This window comes from Haemorhous mexicanus, chromosome 30, assembly GCF_027477595.1.
Source record: "Haemorhous mexicanus isolate bHaeMex1 chromosome 30, bHaeMex1.pri, whole genome shotgun sequence".
NCBI classification, from domain to species: domain Eukaryota; kingdom Metazoa; phylum Chordata; class Aves; order Passeriformes; family Fringillidae; genus Haemorhous; species Haemorhous mexicanus.
In genome coordinates, this window is record NC_082370.1 from 4,683,096 (window position 1) to 4,700,604 (window position 17,509).

The 17,509-nt window shown below is 54.1% G+C and overlaps 1 protein-coding gene across 13 annotated transcripts in view; it reads right to left on the bottom strand.

The window, feature by feature from the left end:
• AAK1 (AP2 associated kinase 1) overlaps positions 1–17,509 on the bottom strand; it is a 58,366-nt gene that overhangs the window by 8,657 nt on the left and 32,200 nt on the right. The window contains exons 10-22 of one of the 13 annotated variants that reach the window (XM_059870690.1): positions 17,152–17,231; positions 16,320–16,474; positions 15,967–16,238; positions 15,563–15,778; positions 14,052–14,269; positions 13,070–13,227; positions 12,604–12,711; positions 10,948–11,043; positions 6,564–6,665; positions 5,584–5,685; positions 4,830–4,940; positions 3,256–3,360; positions 101–2,135 (exon numbers count right to left, since the gene is read on the bottom strand). In XM_059870690.1, the coding sequence (XP_059726673.1) occupies positions 2,041–2,135; positions 3,256–3,360; positions 4,830–4,940; positions 5,584–5,685; positions 6,564–6,665; positions 10,948–11,043; positions 12,604–12,711; positions 13,070–13,227; positions 14,052–14,269; positions 15,563–15,778; positions 15,967–16,238; positions 16,320–16,474; positions 17,152–17,231 (1,818 nt within the window). In that variant the 3' untranslated portion in view covers positions 101–2,040. Of the gene's footprint in view, positions 1–100; positions 2,136–3,255; positions 3,361–4,829; positions 4,941–5,583; positions 5,686–6,563; positions 6,666–10,947; positions 11,044–12,603; positions 12,712–13,069; positions 13,228–14,051; positions 14,270–15,562; positions 15,779–15,966; positions 16,239–16,319; positions 16,475–17,151; positions 17,232–17,509 lie in introns of those variants that run through there. The other 12 variants (XM_059870679.1, XM_059870691.1, XM_059870680.1 and 9 more) reach the window with 12 other exon arrangements.

Here is a 17,509-nt window from a genome sequence, read left to right on the forward strand (position 1 = left end):
TGCTGAGTACTTGCTGATGAAGGAGGCCTAGGAACAGACATCTCTAAAATATCAGATTTCCACCCACACCCAGGAACAGCTACTTGAAAGAGCAATAAAATAAACATTCACATCTGCTTATTTAATAGCATTATTAACAACCCAGTGCATTTGTCATTTTTTCCAGAACCCTTGAACAAGCGCCATTAGATTTAAAATCTTAAACATTCTTTAAAAGTACTTTAATTCACAGAAATCTTTGTTTCTAATATACAGTAGATGGTTACTTTTTAAAATCCATTCTCTTTTCATATAATCTCAGTATCTGACTATACAATAACTTTCTATCTATAGCATCTTCGTGTTTTCCAGTCCAGCTCGCCTGTGCTTTAGGAATATAAAACAAAAAAATAATAAAGTTCTATCCACAATTTTACTAAGGTCATTTCCATAGTTCTCATGTAAAGCTTCTCTTGGAAAGTGCAGTATACACATGTAATGATACAACACACGTAAGCAATACTTTTATTAGTAAGTGTAGGTTTTAAAAGAAGAGTAATGTAGAGACACAACCGATGGGAGCTCTATGTACAGAATTTGTTAAACTAAGTGTTGGGCTGGGGAGGAGATGGAGAGAGGAGAGGAGGAGTCACAAACGTGGGGTTCTTCCCTTCCCAGCGAGGTCAGCACAGACACATTCAGTCGCTCGCACTTTCGCACGGGGGAACTGCACTGGTACTAATACAGCTACAAACACAACACGGGGAGCAGGAAGCTGGGGAGAATTCCACTACAGAGGAAGAGTCCTTCTGCTCAGAGAGGGCTTTCAAACACGAGATAGAAATTCCAGACTCGGTGGGAAGCCGAGGAGAACGAGCTGAGCGGATCCAGCTACGGACAAACCAAGCAGTGGGGGGAGGAGAAGGGAGAACCCATCGAGTTGTAGCAGCACTGATTTCAAACCACCTGAACCCAGGGCATGCGTGGTCACAGAGACTGGCGTGGAGAGAGGCCCACAGGAATCTTGGTCTACTGAAACAATGGCTCCATACTGAACTGGGGTGCACTACAGCAGTTACAAGAGAAAATGGAGAACCCAGAACAGATACCAGATGCTTGACTAAAACCAGGATTAAAAATAGACAAACAGCCGGAGGACAATTTGTTTCATACACCATTTACAGTAGGTTGAGGGGAGTTTCTTTTTTTCCAGTCAAACACAGAAAAGAAGTCACAGAAAATACATCTGCTGCTGCCACAGCGCCCTTTTCACCCCAAAAAGGTCAGTGAAACACTGGTCACAGCCATACTCACATGGATTTGGTTCAAAACCTTGTCACGCTTCACTTAGGGTCATTTCTGCAGCTTTAACAATCTGGTTTTTTCTTTTTCCTTTTCTCTCTTTTTTCCTTTTCTCTGTTTTCCCTCCCCCAGGAAGTGCAGTTTGTTCCCAGCAGGACTGTCAAACAGCAAACCATGAGCTGGGGGCAGCTGGAAAACTCTTCACGTGCACCACCACCAGAGTATGGCCGGGAGGAGCTCGGGGCTTCCCCCTCCTCTGAAGCAATTCAGGGCCACCAGCTCTCCTGCCCCGTGTCCTGCAGCTGAGGGATGTCCCTGCCACTGTCCCCTGGCCCCTGCCCAGCCGTGGGGAACAGAACCAGAGCCCAGAGCCCAAAGCAAGGTGGGGCTGCCCTGCTCACGCCCTGCCCGGGGACAGGAGGCTGGGGCAGGGTCACAGAGCAGCCCCAGCTCCCTGAGCAGGGCCAGGGGGGTCTCAGGGTGCTCCCCTGGCCCTGGGACAGGGCAGAGGGAACCCACAGGGCTCTACCAGCCTGAGAGACACCAGGCTACCTGGAGAACTGAGCCAGAACCTTCCCCAGGGCACGGGAAGACAGGGAGAGAGGTGGGTGACTGTCTCCTGTTGGCAGATTTTTCTCTTAATTAAAGGAGAAAAAAGAAAAGAAAAAAAAAAGCCCCAAAGAAGCACAAGGAAGGAAACTCTTCTGGCAAGGAAACCGGAGGTGTGGGTACGTTACAGAAACTGCTACTGTGTCACTGCTACAGGTCTATGAGCTGATCCACCAGCAGCAGAGACCTGGCTATGTTGGGAAGACTGGACTCAGAGCTTCCACTGTTGTTTCTAGAATGCCCACCTGAAAGTGTGAGAGATAGGAATTCAGTATTGAACAGGACACGCACACACGACAGTTTCAGAAGTTCAAGATCAAGAAAGAAAGAAAAAAGTCAAAGCAAAACAGAGAATTTGCTCAAGCTCTTCTCGTTCTTTGTATCAGCACAGCAATGAATCCCCTGCTTGCTGCTCACCCTCTCCCCCCAAACCAAACCAGCACAGCAAATCCCTACAAACCCCTGCTCTCCACAAAGTTTATCCAGACCCCTCTCCTTGCTAAGGGATCTCTAAAACAAATCCAAGGACTCCCACAGCCCACAGAAAGGACAGAATTTTAAATCTTGAAATCTAGCTGCTACTTTAGGAGCACCTTTGAGTGCTTTGAGCTGTGTCCAGGAGAACTGGGCTATGGTGGGACTGGGACCTGGATACCAAAGGAGAGACCCAGGGAATGGTTTGGGTTGGCAAGGACCTTGAAGTCCATCTGGTTCCAACCCCAGGGGAGCCTATCTCGGCCAGCCTTGGGAGAAATCCCTGACTTCCAGAGGAGTTTGTGATGTCTGAACTGTTCTGACAAGTGTCAGCCTCTGAAAGCCAAGACTGGTGCAGAGCAGGCTTCAGCACATTCCTGCTGAGACCAAAAATGGGAGTTAGGGAAGCCAAAAGGTTCTGTGACCGCCTTAAAAGCCCCCAAAACACACAAAAAAAGCCCTGGATTTGTCTTTACACCTCTCCAAGTACACCAAAGGCTGTAATCACAAAATCCTTTCAGAGGGGTGACTGCAGACAGGGGACCCAGCTCACTGATCCTTCCCTGGGCAGCAGTGAAACCCTGCTGCTGTCCCTGAGGAGCTGAAAGCCACAGCACAGCTCTCTGTAACCCAGCAGGGCTCTGGCTCCTGGCAAGGACCTCCCAGGGGGATCTGGGGCCAGGATGCTGAAATGAGCAGCTGCCCTCCCTGCCCTCCAGGCTCTGCCTGCCCCCAGCTCCTCAGGGAGGTGGGACAGGGACCAGGCTCCTACCTGGTGTTTCACAGACTGGAACAGTCACATGTGCTGCAGCACCACTGCCCCAAAACCAATTTCTAAATCCACTGCTTGTCTTTTTTCCTTCCCCTTTTCACTCCCACATCCTGGCTTACCTTGTGAATTTTTGGATATCAACACTGGAATTGGGTCAAACTCATCTTCTGTCACTTTTTCAGAGCCCTCAGGAGCATCAAAGCCTGATATCAGGTTAGTATCTTCTGCAGCATAGAAGAGAGATAAGGGTAAAGAAGCAAAGACAGCAGAGAGGCTGGTTAGAATTGCCAGGAAGTGTTAGAACATCTTAATGTTTTCAGAGACAGCGTTTAGAAGCAGCAGTTTTATTTGAAAGGTGAAAGGAAGCTGGTAAGTCTGGGCAGGAAAGAAGAGAGGCAATGAAACAGAAGTGGAGGGGATCAAACAAACCAAGCAAGACCCAGGACAGAACCTGACCAGTCTGAGGGCTCAGCTGGACAGCTGGGAGCCGTGGCAGAGGCCTGGGTAAGCTGCCAAGGACTGAAGGTGCTCTTGGTCATGAGCACGGTGTGAGAGCTCAGGCTGGCTCTCGTGCACAGGGAGAGGAAAAGGGCTGGGGGAACAAAACAAACCACAGAAGAAATTCCAGTCATCTACATGAGACAAACCCCTGAGCTTTACCCAAGCAATAACAGAAGGGCAACATGAAGTCAGATTTCCAAGGAGTTTACCTGCCTGGAGAGTGCCCAGATGCTGTGAGAGGCTTTCCAGAGGCCCCTAGGGCAGTTCTGGGAGATAATTCCAGTGATCCAAACCACATCAGCTGCAGTTCAACACCTGGGAGAGGCACTTGCAACCATCTCCAGAGATGAGATGATTTATCCCCCCATCAGGCAATTATGTGTTTTCAGAGCCTCTCACACTCCCTGGGCATCACTCCTTGTTCCTTCAGACACCTCAAATACCCTCCCAAATCTGCTCCTCAGCTCCTGCATGAAGTGTTCCTGAAAGCCCAGCAAGGACACATCAACCCCACAGTTTCATGAACAGAACATTCCTGTCTGGCTCCTGCTGGGAATAAAAGATTTCCACCTAAAGCTGAGCAGGTTTGGGGAGAGGTGAGGCAAGAAAGCACTTGTGGAACTGCTCTGTGCTCTGGGGGATCAGACCCAGGGAAAACAACCCTGATGGAACCCCTGGCCTTCCCCCTCAGGCTCCCATTCATGTTTGCTGTGACACCACAGCTGGAGCCAAGAACTTCTCCTGATAAGGACAACGTTCTCCAGGGCTGCAAGAGCTCATCTGCCTGGGATGCTAATTCAAACAAACCACAGAAAATTCCTTCTGCTCCAAAACCTTCTGACAGATGATTGTCAGGCTCCCCTCTGGAATTAATAATGCAGAAAACCCCACCAGTCTCAAATGCCACGTGGAAAATGCAATCCCAGCGTGCATTCAGTGAGGAAGGGCTGCACACAGAGCCCACCCCTCCTGCCTGCTGGATCCCCCCTTGGAAAACAAACCCACTGTGGACAAACTCTGTCTTTACAGTCAAGCTGAATTGACTTCCCCCCCCTCAGTTCATCAGTGCACATTCCAAGTTTGAGCAGCTTGGGAAGAAAACAAAGCAGTGGCTTGGGGACAATAAAAGCCCAGAAGAGGCCAGAGCAGCTGTCTCTGTGAAGCAGGAGGGCCAGGGCTGAGAGCCAGTTACCTTTGTGAGGCTGAGCTGTGAAAGCTACAGGAGCAAACTCATCCAGGAGGTCAGCAGCAGGGTTAGAGAGCAGAGAACAGTCAAGCAGAGAGTCTTCCCCAGTGAGAGAGTCTGGATCCAGGTGAGCATCCCAGGGTGGCATTGGACAGGACACAAACAGTGGTAAGCTAAGTTGCCACATCCCCCTCACCCCCAGGCAGGGTGGGAGCACAGCTTTGGTGCAAAGCCAGCACAGAAACTGCCACTGCTTGTGATGGAGGAGATCCCAGTGCTCCCAGTGAGGGCACAGAGCCCCAGCAGGGCTCTCTGTCCCTCTGCAGCTGAGCAGAGGAACCCCACAGAGCCAGGTGAAGGGGCAGAGAGGAGCTGCAGGCCCAGGGCTCTCCCAGCAGACACCTCTGAGAAGAGCTCGAGTCCCTCTGCTGTGGGAGGGTGGGCTCAGGGACCACCAGCACAGACTCTCCTCAGTGGGAAGGGACCCCCAGGGCCCAGAGCCCAGCCCCTGCCCTGCACAGACCCCAACACCCCACCCCGGGCATCCCTGGCAGTGCTGTCCAAAGGCTCCTGGAGCTCTGGCTCCTCCTGGGGCCGTGCCCACCCCTGGGAGCCTGGGCAGTGCCAGCACCTCTGGGAAGAACCTTCTCCACTCCCCCAAGGAGAGCAGGAAGCCCAGAGCACTCCCTGAGCAGTGCCAGTGGCAGAGCAGCCCCTGAGGGAGCAGCCAGAGCCCCTGAGCCCCCAGCCCCTGACCAACCTGTCCTGTTGGAGGCCACGGAGTCGCTGTGGGACACGAGGCGCTGCGCCAGCGGGGCCTCCAGCCCCGGGATCAGGCTCTCCACAGCCACGGCAGCTTGGCCTTCCCACGGGCACACAGAAGCCAGAGGTTAGTTGGCAAGGAAAAGCAGAAGGAGGAGCTGAGGCAGGAGTTGTCTGAATTCTTTACTGACCTGTAGTGAGTGCCAGCTCAAGGGTCTGGTTGGTTTTGAACCCTGGTTTCAGCTTTTGTTGATTTTGATTTGTACAAGCCCAATTTGAAATACCCAGAGAGTGGAACAGCAGGCTGCTAACACCTGCCCTGCAGCTGAACAGGAAGGAAATATCCACAAGATCCTAGTCCAGCAAAAGGAAAGCAGTGACCACTGGAGTCCCCTTGCATTCAGAGTAACCAATTGTTAAAATTCAGACAACTGCCAGAAACTGCCAAAGCAGAAGAAGTTTCAGTATCACAGGGAGTCACGTCCTTCCTTTCTGTCAGAGCCACAGCTCACACCCAGCTGGGAGCCCACGGACAGCAGCAGCTGATGGCAACAACCTGCAGCCTGCACTCCCTGCCTGCAGTGCACCTGGCAAGTGAAACCCAACTCTGCAGCAGCCCAGAGCCCTGACCTGCCTGCAGCTGCTGCTGCCCACCTCCACCCCAGCACTGCCAGCTCCAGGGAACCCTCCCCTTCCTCCTCATCCTGCTGAGAACCATGGGCACAGCCCAGCTCAGCGCCTGGGCCACGCTCAAACACCAACTCCTGACCACCAACAAAGGCATTTCTGCCATCCTCAAGCAGCAACTGACTTCTCCCAAGAGAACACCCAAGGCCCAGCAGTGCCACTGCCAGAGCAGCCACCAAGTCCCCCTGCTCAGTGCCCAGAGGGACAAGGCAGCTCAGGCTCAGCACCATCCAGGGGCTGCTCTGGGAGCAGGGGAGCATGCGGGGGGCACGGGGGGCATGGGGCAGTTACCATTGGCAGGGTCTGCCGTGCTGCCGAAGGGGTCAGCCAGAGGCAGCAGCTCAGGGAGCAGCAGCGCAGGCTCGGGAGATTTGAGGCCCTCAATCAGTTTTTCTGGGGCAAGCAGGAAAAAGGAGGAAAGGAGGCAACAGAGAGAAAAGCAGAAGAAAGAAGAAGACACCATTAATCAGGGCTGTGTGTGAGCCCCAGAGCAGCACCTGCACCACGGGTGGGAAAAGGCTGCAGCACAGAACCCTGAGTGCCCTGGGCTGCAAGGGAGCTGTCAGAGCTCTGAACAGAACCCTGAACAGAACCCTGAGTGCCCTGGGCTGCAGGGGAGCTGTCAGAGCCCTGAACAGAACAACCCTGAACAGAACCCTGAGTGCCCTGGCTGCAGGGGAGCTGTCAGAACCCTGAACAGAACCCTGAACAGAACCCTGAACAGAACCCTGAGTGCCCTGGCTGCAGGGGAGCTGTCAGAGCCCTGAACAGAACCCTGAACAGAACCCTGAACAGAACCCTGAGTGCCCTGGCTGCAGGGGAGCTGTCAGAGCTCTGAACAGAACAACCCTGAACAGAACCCTGAGTGCCCTGGCTGCAGGGGAGCTGTCAGAACCCTGAACAGAACCCTGAGTGCCCTGGCTGCAGGGGAGCTGTCAGAGCTCTGAACAGAACCCTGAACAGAACCCTGAGTGCCCTGGGCTGCAGGGGAGCTGTCAGAGCTCTGAACAGAACCCTGAACAGAACCCTGAGTGCCCTGGGCTGCAGGGGAGCTGTCAGAGCTCTGAACAGAACCCTGAACAGAACCCTGAGTGCCCTGGCTGCAGGGGAGCTGTCAGAGCCCTGAACAGAACCCTGAGTGCCCTGGCTGCAGGGGAGCTGTCATTGCTCAGCCAGCCCTGCCATGCCAGGGACACCTCCCACGAGCCACAGGCCCTGTCCAGGCTGGCCCTGGGCACTGCCAGGGACCAGGGGCAGCCACAGCTGCTCTGTGCCAGGGCCTCACCTGCTGCACTGCAAGGATTCTCTTTAACCTAAACCCCACCTCCTCCAGCTCAGCTTTTCCTTCAGACCCCTTTTCCAACACATGCACACACCTGATGGAGTTTGCAGTCAGTCATTTGCTCAGACTTTGCACCTGCAGCCTCCAGTGCCCCAGACTCTGCTGCCATGCTGCTTTTACTGCTGGCCACACAGCCCTTCAGACACAAACACTCAGAAAGCGTTTAGGAAACACCAGAGTTAGGGAAAACACCAATCCAGGTAATATCAATAATAGCAATATCAAAAATATCAATCAAGAGATGAGAGGGCAAAGGGGCTCGGGGTTAGAGCAGGCTATTAGAAAGAACAGGGACTCCTGACAACTTGCAAGTTAAAAGGGAGCAGAGGGCAGAGCTGTGTGCCAAGGTGAGGACACAGCGCCCAGCAGGCACGTGGCCAAGGCAGGAGGGGCACACACAGGGCTGGTACTCACTGCAGGGCTGGCACCCACTGCAGGGCTGCCCTGGGCAGCACCCCCAGCTCAGCAGAGCACACAGCAGAGTCCTTTCCTCTGGGGGCCAGCTGGGGGAGAGAGACACAGCTGTGAGCATCCTGCCAGGGCGGGGGCTGGCAGGGCACTGCCAGCTGGGCAGGGCTTGGCACTGCCCAGGGCTGCTGCCATGGACTGCTGGGGTCTGAGCAGGTGAAACTGCCCTGCCTGGTGTCCAGCCTGGACTAGGCCAGGGAAGGCACTGCACCCCTTGGCTGGGGAAATGGGGCTGGGTCTCACACAACACGGGCAGGGAGAGGGGGAATAAAGGGAAATGGAATCAGGGCTCTGCAAACACCACAGGGCTAACAGCACAACACTCAGTGGCTGTGGGTGTGGCAGCCTGCTCAGAGACTGAAAGCTAGAAAAGCTTTCCCAGAATTGGCCTGGGAGACCTCAGGGAGCTGGAGCTAAACAAGGATAGCCAAGGATGATAAACAACCTGCAGGTGTTGTTCTCCTAATATCTGCTTTCTTGATTGTTTACAAATGGGCATCTTGTAAATCCTTCAGTCAGGTGAAATGCCCTGAGTAAATGACCAATCACCTTGTAAATCCTTCAGTCAGGTGAAATGCCCTGAGTAAATGACCAATCAGGCCCACCTGTATCAGGCCAGGTACAAAAGAAGCAGTTCAGTGCAGACTGAGGCACTCAGGCCACTCAGCCTTCTGACAACTCTGTGGCATCTCTTTTTAACCAGTGACAAACAGCTGCTCCTTAAGAGAGCAAAACCAAGCAATTTTAGTTTCGTGTTCAGGACCTCAAATATTTGTAAAATAAATTCTCCCCCCTAAGATCAAGCTGGAAGCCCAGACAGAACACTGGATGCTCTTTACACTCATTCAGCTGGGATTCTCATGGGCTGCTGGCTTTGTGGCTTTAAATCATCACACCCCACCTTGTGCTCCCAGTAAATGCAGCAATAAATCCATCAGGTTCCCACATGAGCAGTTGCCCTTTTGCATCTTCCCAAGTCAAGATGCAAACTCAGATCATTAGTGCACACCCACAGCTGCTGTGCATGCCTAATTGAGCATGTGCAATTACTTTATCTCAATGTGTCATCTTGGTGCAAATAAATCCTCAGCAGCAACAGAGTTGTTTATTACAGCTGCTCTAAACACCCAGGCAGAGCTGGGCACCCAGTTATCTTCTCACAATTTATGGGCCTGGAGTAGAGTTATGGTGATTAGAAACATCACATCCAGTGTTTTGTTCCCAGGAAAATAAAACAGCCTCCCTACATCAGTCAGTGACCCACAGAGAGCTCCCCTGACCAACACCCCAGGATCTGCCAGGGCTGAAGCCTGAAATAAGCTCATTAAGAACAACTTGGCTCATTTTCCTGCACATACACAAGGAAATATGTTTTCAGCATGAATATTTAATTCTCCCCTGTTTTAACAGATGTTTTGCCATATTTTTACCTCCCTCTTGCCAGCTCCTCTTCTAGCTACAATTCCATTAAGAACTGCAGCCATTACACAGGGGAGGAGGAGGAGGAGGAGGAGGAGGAGGAGGGACACTGAAACCAGCCTGCACCTGTGCCTCTGCAAGGTCTGACAGGCACTCAGGTGATGCCACCTGCACCCCCAGGTGCCAAGGGGAGGAGGTTGGTGGCCTGAGCTGAGCTTTAGCCAGGTGAAGCCTGAGCTCAAACCCAGGAGTTTGATCCTTTCTGCTGGATTTACAGGCAGACAAGCCCCCAGTTTCCAGCCAAGGACTGCTCTGTAGCCCCAGTCCTTGGAAACATTCATGAGCTCCTGGCCTCAGGTTTCACTTTGAAAAGAACAAATGAAATTGTCTTTTTTGGGTCCTCCAAAGCAGCAGTGACCCAGAGCCTGGGCTCAGGACGAGGATGGGAGCTGCAGTTGTGCTCTGGGGCTCACACCTGCCTCACACCTTCACAGAGGGCTGAGACAGGCTGCAAGATAAAAACATCCCCATTTTCCAAATCCCACTGATTTGCAAATAAGCTCCTAAGCACTTACATAATCTGTGCTAAAAAGTGTTGGCTGCTGCAGTCAGAAATGTGCACAGAAAAGGCTCAGAAGCAGCACTGCAAAGTAAATGAAATAGCACCAACTGCACTGGAAAATCTTGCCAAATCAGAAAAGGTCACATGTAACTTGTGCTTCACAAGATGCTCAGATTTGCAACAGACTTTGGAAGCCAAAGAAACACTGACTCTTGCAGGAAAGAAAGATTAGCAATAATAAAACCTACAATTTCAAGGTTGGAAGCCATTTGAAAACAGCTGAAGTCAGAGCCAGGTAATTAATCACCTGGGGATTATTTCTCATACAATCTCGGAATGGTTTGTGCTGAAAGGGACCTTAAATCCCATCCCATCCCAGCCCTGCCATGCAGGGACACCTCCCACCATCCCAGGTGATCCCAGCCCCAGTGTCCAGCCTGGCCTTGGGCACTGCCAGGGATCCAGGGGCAGCCCCAGCTGCTCTGGGCACCTGTGCCAGGCCTGCCCACCCTGCCAGGGAACAATTCCTCATTGCCAAGATCCCACCCAGCCCTGCCCTCTGGCACTGGGAGCCACTCCCTGGGTGCTGTCCCTGCAGGCCTTGTCCCCAGCTCTCCTGGAGCCTCCTCTGCTCCAGAATGAACACCTCCAGCTCCCAGCTCTCCCTCCCATCACTTCTGGCTGGCATGCTGAGCCTCTGAGGACAGCCACCCACACTCCTGAGACCACCCCAGGCCCTGCCATGAGAGCCATGCCCAGTGGCAGAGAGCCCAGCAGAGCCTGGCAGTGCCCAGGATTTCAGCTGTGCCTGAACAGGAGCAGGAGATGCAGAGGCCAGAACAAAGGGCAGGACTCTGCCCCCTCCTCCCCCCAGCTCGGGTTACCTGGGGTGTCGGATAACGGGAGAGGAGTGAAAGGATCAGGCACAGTCAGGAGAGGAGGGCTAGAGTCCAAGCCCAGAATGTCTTTCGTTTTTTCAGCTGGCAGAGAAGAGGAAAGGAAAAGAAAAGAAAAGGCAGAGTGAACAGAGAAAAGGAGAAAGCACAGAGCAAAACCCCAGCACAGGCACAGCCCCACACAGGCACACTCTGACCAAGTTGCTACTAAAAAGAATAAAAACCCAAACAAAGCTGCTGTTACCATGCAGCTCTCCAGCACAATTTGGCCCACAGATCTCAGAACATTTCCTGGCAGGGAAGAACTGTTATCTGCCTTCACAGCAGCACAAAAGGTGAAAGGTTTCACAAAGGACACACAGTCTGCAATAAAATCTGCAGCACTGTGCAGCAGCCAGGCTGGGACAGGCTCCTGTCCCTGAGGAAAGAAAGAGAAGGGCTGGAAGTGCCCAGCCCAGCACCAGGATTCCCAAGGTACCTTCCTATGCCAAGCCCCAGGACTGGGAAGTCAAGGGGCACGTTTTGAAGACAGACACTGCAGGAACTGACCATGGTACAGCAACCACAGAGCCCAGGGCACACAGATGCTCCCCAGGCTCTGCAGAAGGTGCTCTGCAGCTCAACGTGGAGCTGCTGCTGCTCAGCACCATGCACAAGGGCTGATGGAACACCAGAAACTGCTCACAGCTGGACAAACCCAGAAAGCAACTCCCCAGGAGCACTCCTGTGTCAGGGACTTCAGCTCCTTAATTCTCTGGTAAGAACCAACACACCAGGCTCACTTATAAGCTCCCCTAAATCTCCTTTTATAAATAGAAATAAGCACAAATGGATTTGTCACTCCTTGCCCCACAGAGGATTCTTCAGCCTCTTCCCAGACTCCTCTCACCAAGAGCTGTTTTGTTTCAGTGGGGAGGCAGCAGCCAGGAGCATTTGTCACCAGGGGAGGATCCCTGGCTTCTGGAGCTGCTGGAAGCAGCTTTCCACCTCTGTGCTTGGCAGGTCTGGCTGCCCCCAGTGAGAACTGATGGAGCAGCAGGACTCACCAAGGGTGTTTGGCACAGAAGGGGCTGCTCACAGCAAAACCTTGGGGCACAAGGACCAAAGGAGAACCAGACAAGGTCCCACAGGCGGAGGAACTCCTCACACCAGCCAAGGTGGAGCCACACAGCCCAGCCAGCCCAGAAATTACTGCCTCCATCACTTCACATGTCAGTTATGGGACTGTGCCCTCCTCCAAGGACCTTCACTCACCCCTGCTGCCCTCCTCACTCTGCAGCAGAGGAGTTTTCCCTGTTCCTCTGCTCCTCCAGACAGGGCAGCAGGTCTGACCAACACCTCCCAGCCAGCTCCCTCACTGCACATGGCAGGCTTTACTCCTTGTTATGAGCTCCTTGTTAGGAACTTCCACACACTAAGAAGCTTCCTTGGGAACTCAGGGCTCAGTTTCTTCCCTCACCACAAGCCCCATCTCTGCCTCCCCACACTGTCCTGTCTGTGCCACCCAGCTGTGACATTCCCTCCTCTCCTGAAGTGCCAATCCCATTCCCTGCAGCTCTCAGTGCCCACACACTCTGTCTGCACCAGTTTCCCTTCCCTTCCAAAGAGGTTCTGGCCAGGAGCTGCCCATGCTCCCAGACTCACCTGGCCCAGCAGGGAAGGAGGAGCCACCGAAGGCGTCCGCGGGGGCTGCGGGCTGGAAACCTGGCATCAGGTTCTCTGTGGAGCTGCCTGCCTTTTCTGGAGCTTTCCCTGCAAAGCAGACCCAGAGTTAGGGGGAAACCTCTATTCTGAAACTTCTGTTCTTCTATTCTACTCTGAAAGCAGGCTGCTCATCTGTTTTTTCAGGACACTGTTCCACAAGTGACTCAAGGCCCTTGCTGCAAATCCCAGCTTGCAGATGAAGCAGAGTTTAAACTGCAGCTCCCACAGGCACTTGAGTACCAGTCAAGGCAGCTGGTACCTCTGCCTTGGAGGAACACAGAACTGCAAACACAAAGAACCTGCGAGGATTTAGAGGACTGTAACAACACGGGGCACCCGAGCAGTGCCTGCCCACAAGCATCCCCAGGCCATGGCACCCTCCCTTTCAGAGCACCCAGGCACCTACCATCCCCCAGCTTTGCAAAGTCCTTGTTCAGCAGCTCCTCAGCTGTCAGCTTGGAGAAGTTGTCATCATCGAAGGGGTTCCACGTGGACACGTCAGGGGGGTTGTAGACATTCTGCTGCGAGGTCCTTGGCGAGCCCGAGGGCGTGGTGGAAGCAGATCTGGATGGGATCACCCCACACAAGAGCCATGAACCCATCTGGAACCCCCTGGCCAGCACCATCAGCTGGTGCAAGCCACTACACTCTAATGACTTCGAATGGCTACACCCCAATGACTTCCCAGTTAAAACAGGCAGTGGAAGTTACTGCAGTCCCATGCTCAGAAGCCTGGGAGCACTGAGGCTGAGCACCAGCATCTCAGGGGTTAAAACCAACAGCCAAAAGGCTTCTTGCCTGTAGACACTGTAACAGTGACCTAGCAAATACTCCTAGGGAATCAGAGCTCCATTAAGATCGCCAAGACCATCAAGTCCAACCTTCAGGAAGTGCTGGTGTCAGGCAGTGAGAATGAAGTGCACACCAGGGCTGTGGCTGAAATGTCACTGCCTTTTGGGAGCCAGAGAAGGCCCTGGTCACCCAAAGCTTTTTGGGAGCTCAGACAACTCATGAGGGGCAAAAATTATCCAGCACTTCTTCCAAGCCCTAAACTGAGGTCTTGAAGGCAAAGACTCACTCAGAGTCTTGTGCCTACCTCCATTCTGAGCTTTGCACCCAACACCTCCCAGAGCCTGACCCAGCCTTTACTCCACAGCCCACACAGGGCCCTGGGACTACTTGCTGAGGCTGAGCCCCAAAACCCTGGGTGCACTTGGACCTGTGGAGGCTGAGCCCCAAAAGCCCTGGCACCTACTCAGACCTGTGGAGGCTGACCCAGAGCTGACCCCCCAGGCCTGGCACATCCTTGGACTTGCTGAGGCTGAGCCCCAAAGCCCTGGGCACCTACTCAGACGCGTTGAGGCTGACCCCCAGGCCCTGGCACGTACTTGGACTTGTTGAGGCTGGCCTCAGCAGCTGCAGCCTGCAGCAGCTGGGTGGATTTGCTGGCGGGCACGCCGAACACGGCGCTGTGGGTGACGTCGCTGAGGATGCGGCGGTGCCCCGCGCGCTGCGCCTTGGGTGAGGACGGCGGTGTCAGGGAGCCCAGCTTCTGCCCCTGAGCCTGCTGCTGCTGCTGCTGCTGCCTCTGAGCCTGCACCTGGGCCTGCCAGGGGAGGAAAGCACAGTGACCTCGCTCAGAACGGCAGCCATGCGGAGAAAACAGCTGCTGCTGCAGCACCCAGCATGGCAGTCATGGGCTGGGGAGAAAACAGCACCCAGCATGGCAGTCATGGGCTGGAGAGAAAACAGCATCCAGCATGGCAGTCATGGGCTGGGGAGAGAACAGCACCCAGCACACCAGTCATGGGCTGGAGAGAAAACAGCACCCAGCATGGCAGTCATGGGCTGGGGAGAGAACAGCACCCAGCACACCAGTCATGGGCTGGAGAGAAAACAGCACCCAGCATGGCAGTCATGGGCTGGGGAGAGAACAGCACCCAGCACACCAGTCATGGGCTGGGGAGAAAACAGCACCCAGCATGGCAGTCATGGGCTGGAGAGAAAACAGCACCCAGCATGGCAGTCATGGGCTGGGGAGAAAACAGCACCCAGCACGGGAATCATGGGCTGGGGAGAAAACAGCACCCAGCACAGGAGTCATGGGCTGGGGAGAAAACAGCACCCAGCATGGCAGTCATGGGCTGGGGAGAAAACAGCACCCAGCACAGGAGTCATGGGCTGGGGAGAAAACAGCACCCAGCATGGCAGTCATGGGCTGGAGAGAAAACAGCACCCAGAATGGCAGTCATGGGCTGGGGAGAAAACAGCACCCAGCATGGCAGTCATGGGCTGGGGAGAAAACAGCACCCAGCATGGCAGTCATGGGCTGGGGAGAAAACAGCACCCAGCATGGCAGTCATGGGCTGGGGAGAAAACAGCACCCAGCATGGCAGTCATGGGCTGGAGAGAGAACAGCACCCAGCATGGCAGTCATGGGCTGGGGAGAAAACAGCACCCAGCATGGCAGTCATGGGCTGGAGAGAGAACAGCACCCAGCATGGCAGTCATGGGCTGGGGAGAAAACAGCACCCAGCACACCAGTCATGGGCTGGGGAGAAAACAGCACCCAGCACACCAGTCATGGGCTGGGGAGAAAACAGCACCCAGCATGGCAGTCATGGGCTGGGGATGGTCTGGAGGGAAAAACCAGACAAACAAAGGGATTTGCTGCTCTGCAGTGTTTCAGGATTATTGCACAGGCAGAGAGTCTCTCCCCTTTCTGTGGTGCAGCTCTGGAGGTAAAACCTCCATTAGGAATTGGCAAAGGCTGGCTAGGCTCAAACCTGCTCAGGGGTAGAGAGGCTGAGATCCAGAGCAGAGGTGGAAAGACTCAGACCAGCACTCAGGAGCTGCAGAGGAGCATTTGGACCCAGGTCCCAGTGCCCCAAGGTCTCACCCCCTGCTCCTGCGGCTGTGCCGGCGGTGCCGAGCCAGGCTGGGCCTGGGGCTGCTGCTTCTGCTGAGCTGCTGCTGCTGCTGCTGCTGCTGTGGTCTTCTGCTGCATAGCTGCCTGCTGGGCCAGCAGCTGCTGCTGCTGCTGCTGCTGCTGCTGGTAGTAGTTCTGCATCAGCTGCTGCTGCTGCGCGGGCGCTCCTTGCTGCATCACTGGGAACTGGGAAACAATTGCTGGTGAGAGGCTGGAGGTGTGGGGGACCTAGAGCAAATCCTGACAGAGGACTGGGGACACACAGGAAATACCCAAAAGCTGCACCCATTGCCCTCAAAGAGCAGGAACTTGCCATAAACACAGAGCTACAGCCCTGCAGACACAGATGTGATGAACCTGGTGCACACACCCACCTGCTGTGCCTGCATCATCTGCTGCTGCTGCTGCTGCTGCTGCTGGAAGAAGGCAGCCTGCTGCTGCTGCTGCTGCTGCTGCTGCTGCAGGAGCTGCTGCTTCAGGAAAAGCTGCTGCTGCTGCTGATGCTGAGGGGTGGCCTGGGGCTGTGTCGAGGGCACCTGGGGCTGTGCCTGGGGCTGGGCTGGAGGCTGCTGGGGGGCTGCTTTAGCCTGGGGGGTGCTGGCAGGGAGCGAGGGCTGGGCACTGCCCAGGGCAGCCGGGCCTGCAGCTGGGACAAGAAGCCAGAGGCAGGGTTAGGTCACTGCCTGAGGCACACGGAGGGCAGGGAGCACACAGACACATCGCTCACCCTGGGGCTGAATGGCTGCCTGGGCTGTGGCTCTCTTCCTGGGCGTCAGGGCTGGCTGGATGGGCAGAATCCCAGGGTTGGGCTGGGTCTGCCCTGCTTTAGGTCTCTGGCGGGGTGCTATGGACGTTTCTGTGGTAGGGATGGGGTCTGTGAGCCTGTGAAGGAAGAAGGAGAAGGAAGGGCAGTGAGCACAGCCTGTGAGCTGGGCAGCTGGTGCACACAGCAGGGTTCAGCACTCGCCCACACCTCAGCCAGGTGTGACTGACAAAGGTGAAACACTCATGGGCACCCAGGCACTGTAAAAGCTCCTGCACCATTCACAACAATGAATCCAACACTGTCGTTCTGACTTCTCTGCCAGTCGTGGCATCTTCTGCTGGTGGACAGCTGGGACTTGTCAAAACCACTCAACTTACACCCAACTATTTCCTACAACATATTGCTTGAAACCACTCAGACTTCTGAATGAGCACATGAAGGACACCAATCAGCTCATGAGCAGCTGGTACCTTTGGGCAGAGCTGTCCAAACTGCCATCTTTAGATGCACATGAACTTTGGTACATCCACCCACAATCAGGCCACTGAACTCTGCTCAGTGTTTACTGAGCTCCAAAAAAGCACAGCAAGAGAGAGGAGCAGCCATGCCCCCAGCCTCCTGTGGTTTGGAGATATCAAATTGATAACTAATGAACCTGATATCAGATTGTTTCTGAGTCAGGGAGCATAACTTGGCAACTGAGGTCTCCAAGGAAGCAGCTAAATCCACCTTTGCTAATAAACAGCAGAGACAACAGGCAACAAAAGAGGGAGTAAAAAGCAGGTGAGGTTACCTGGCCTTTGGCTGACTCTTCTTTGCAGCAGCTTCACTTGCTTTAACTGGGTCTGGGAGTTTAGCAGGGATTGGAGAGTTCTGCAGATCCCAAAAACATCCAATTTGGTATTTCAAGGGCAGAAAACAGAGTCAGAAATAATGTGCAAAACCATCACAATAAAGCAGAGAGATCTGGGGATCCCCAAAGCAATTACTCCTCATATGGACACACCACAAGGTTCATGTGGGGAGACAAGAGTTTGGGAGAGTCTTTACAAGGGAAGAAAAGAGGGCTCAGCTTTTTGACCACTGAAAGCTCCACAGCACAAGCTGGGCATTTTTCAAAGACAACCAGGGGACAGTAGTGACAGAATTTA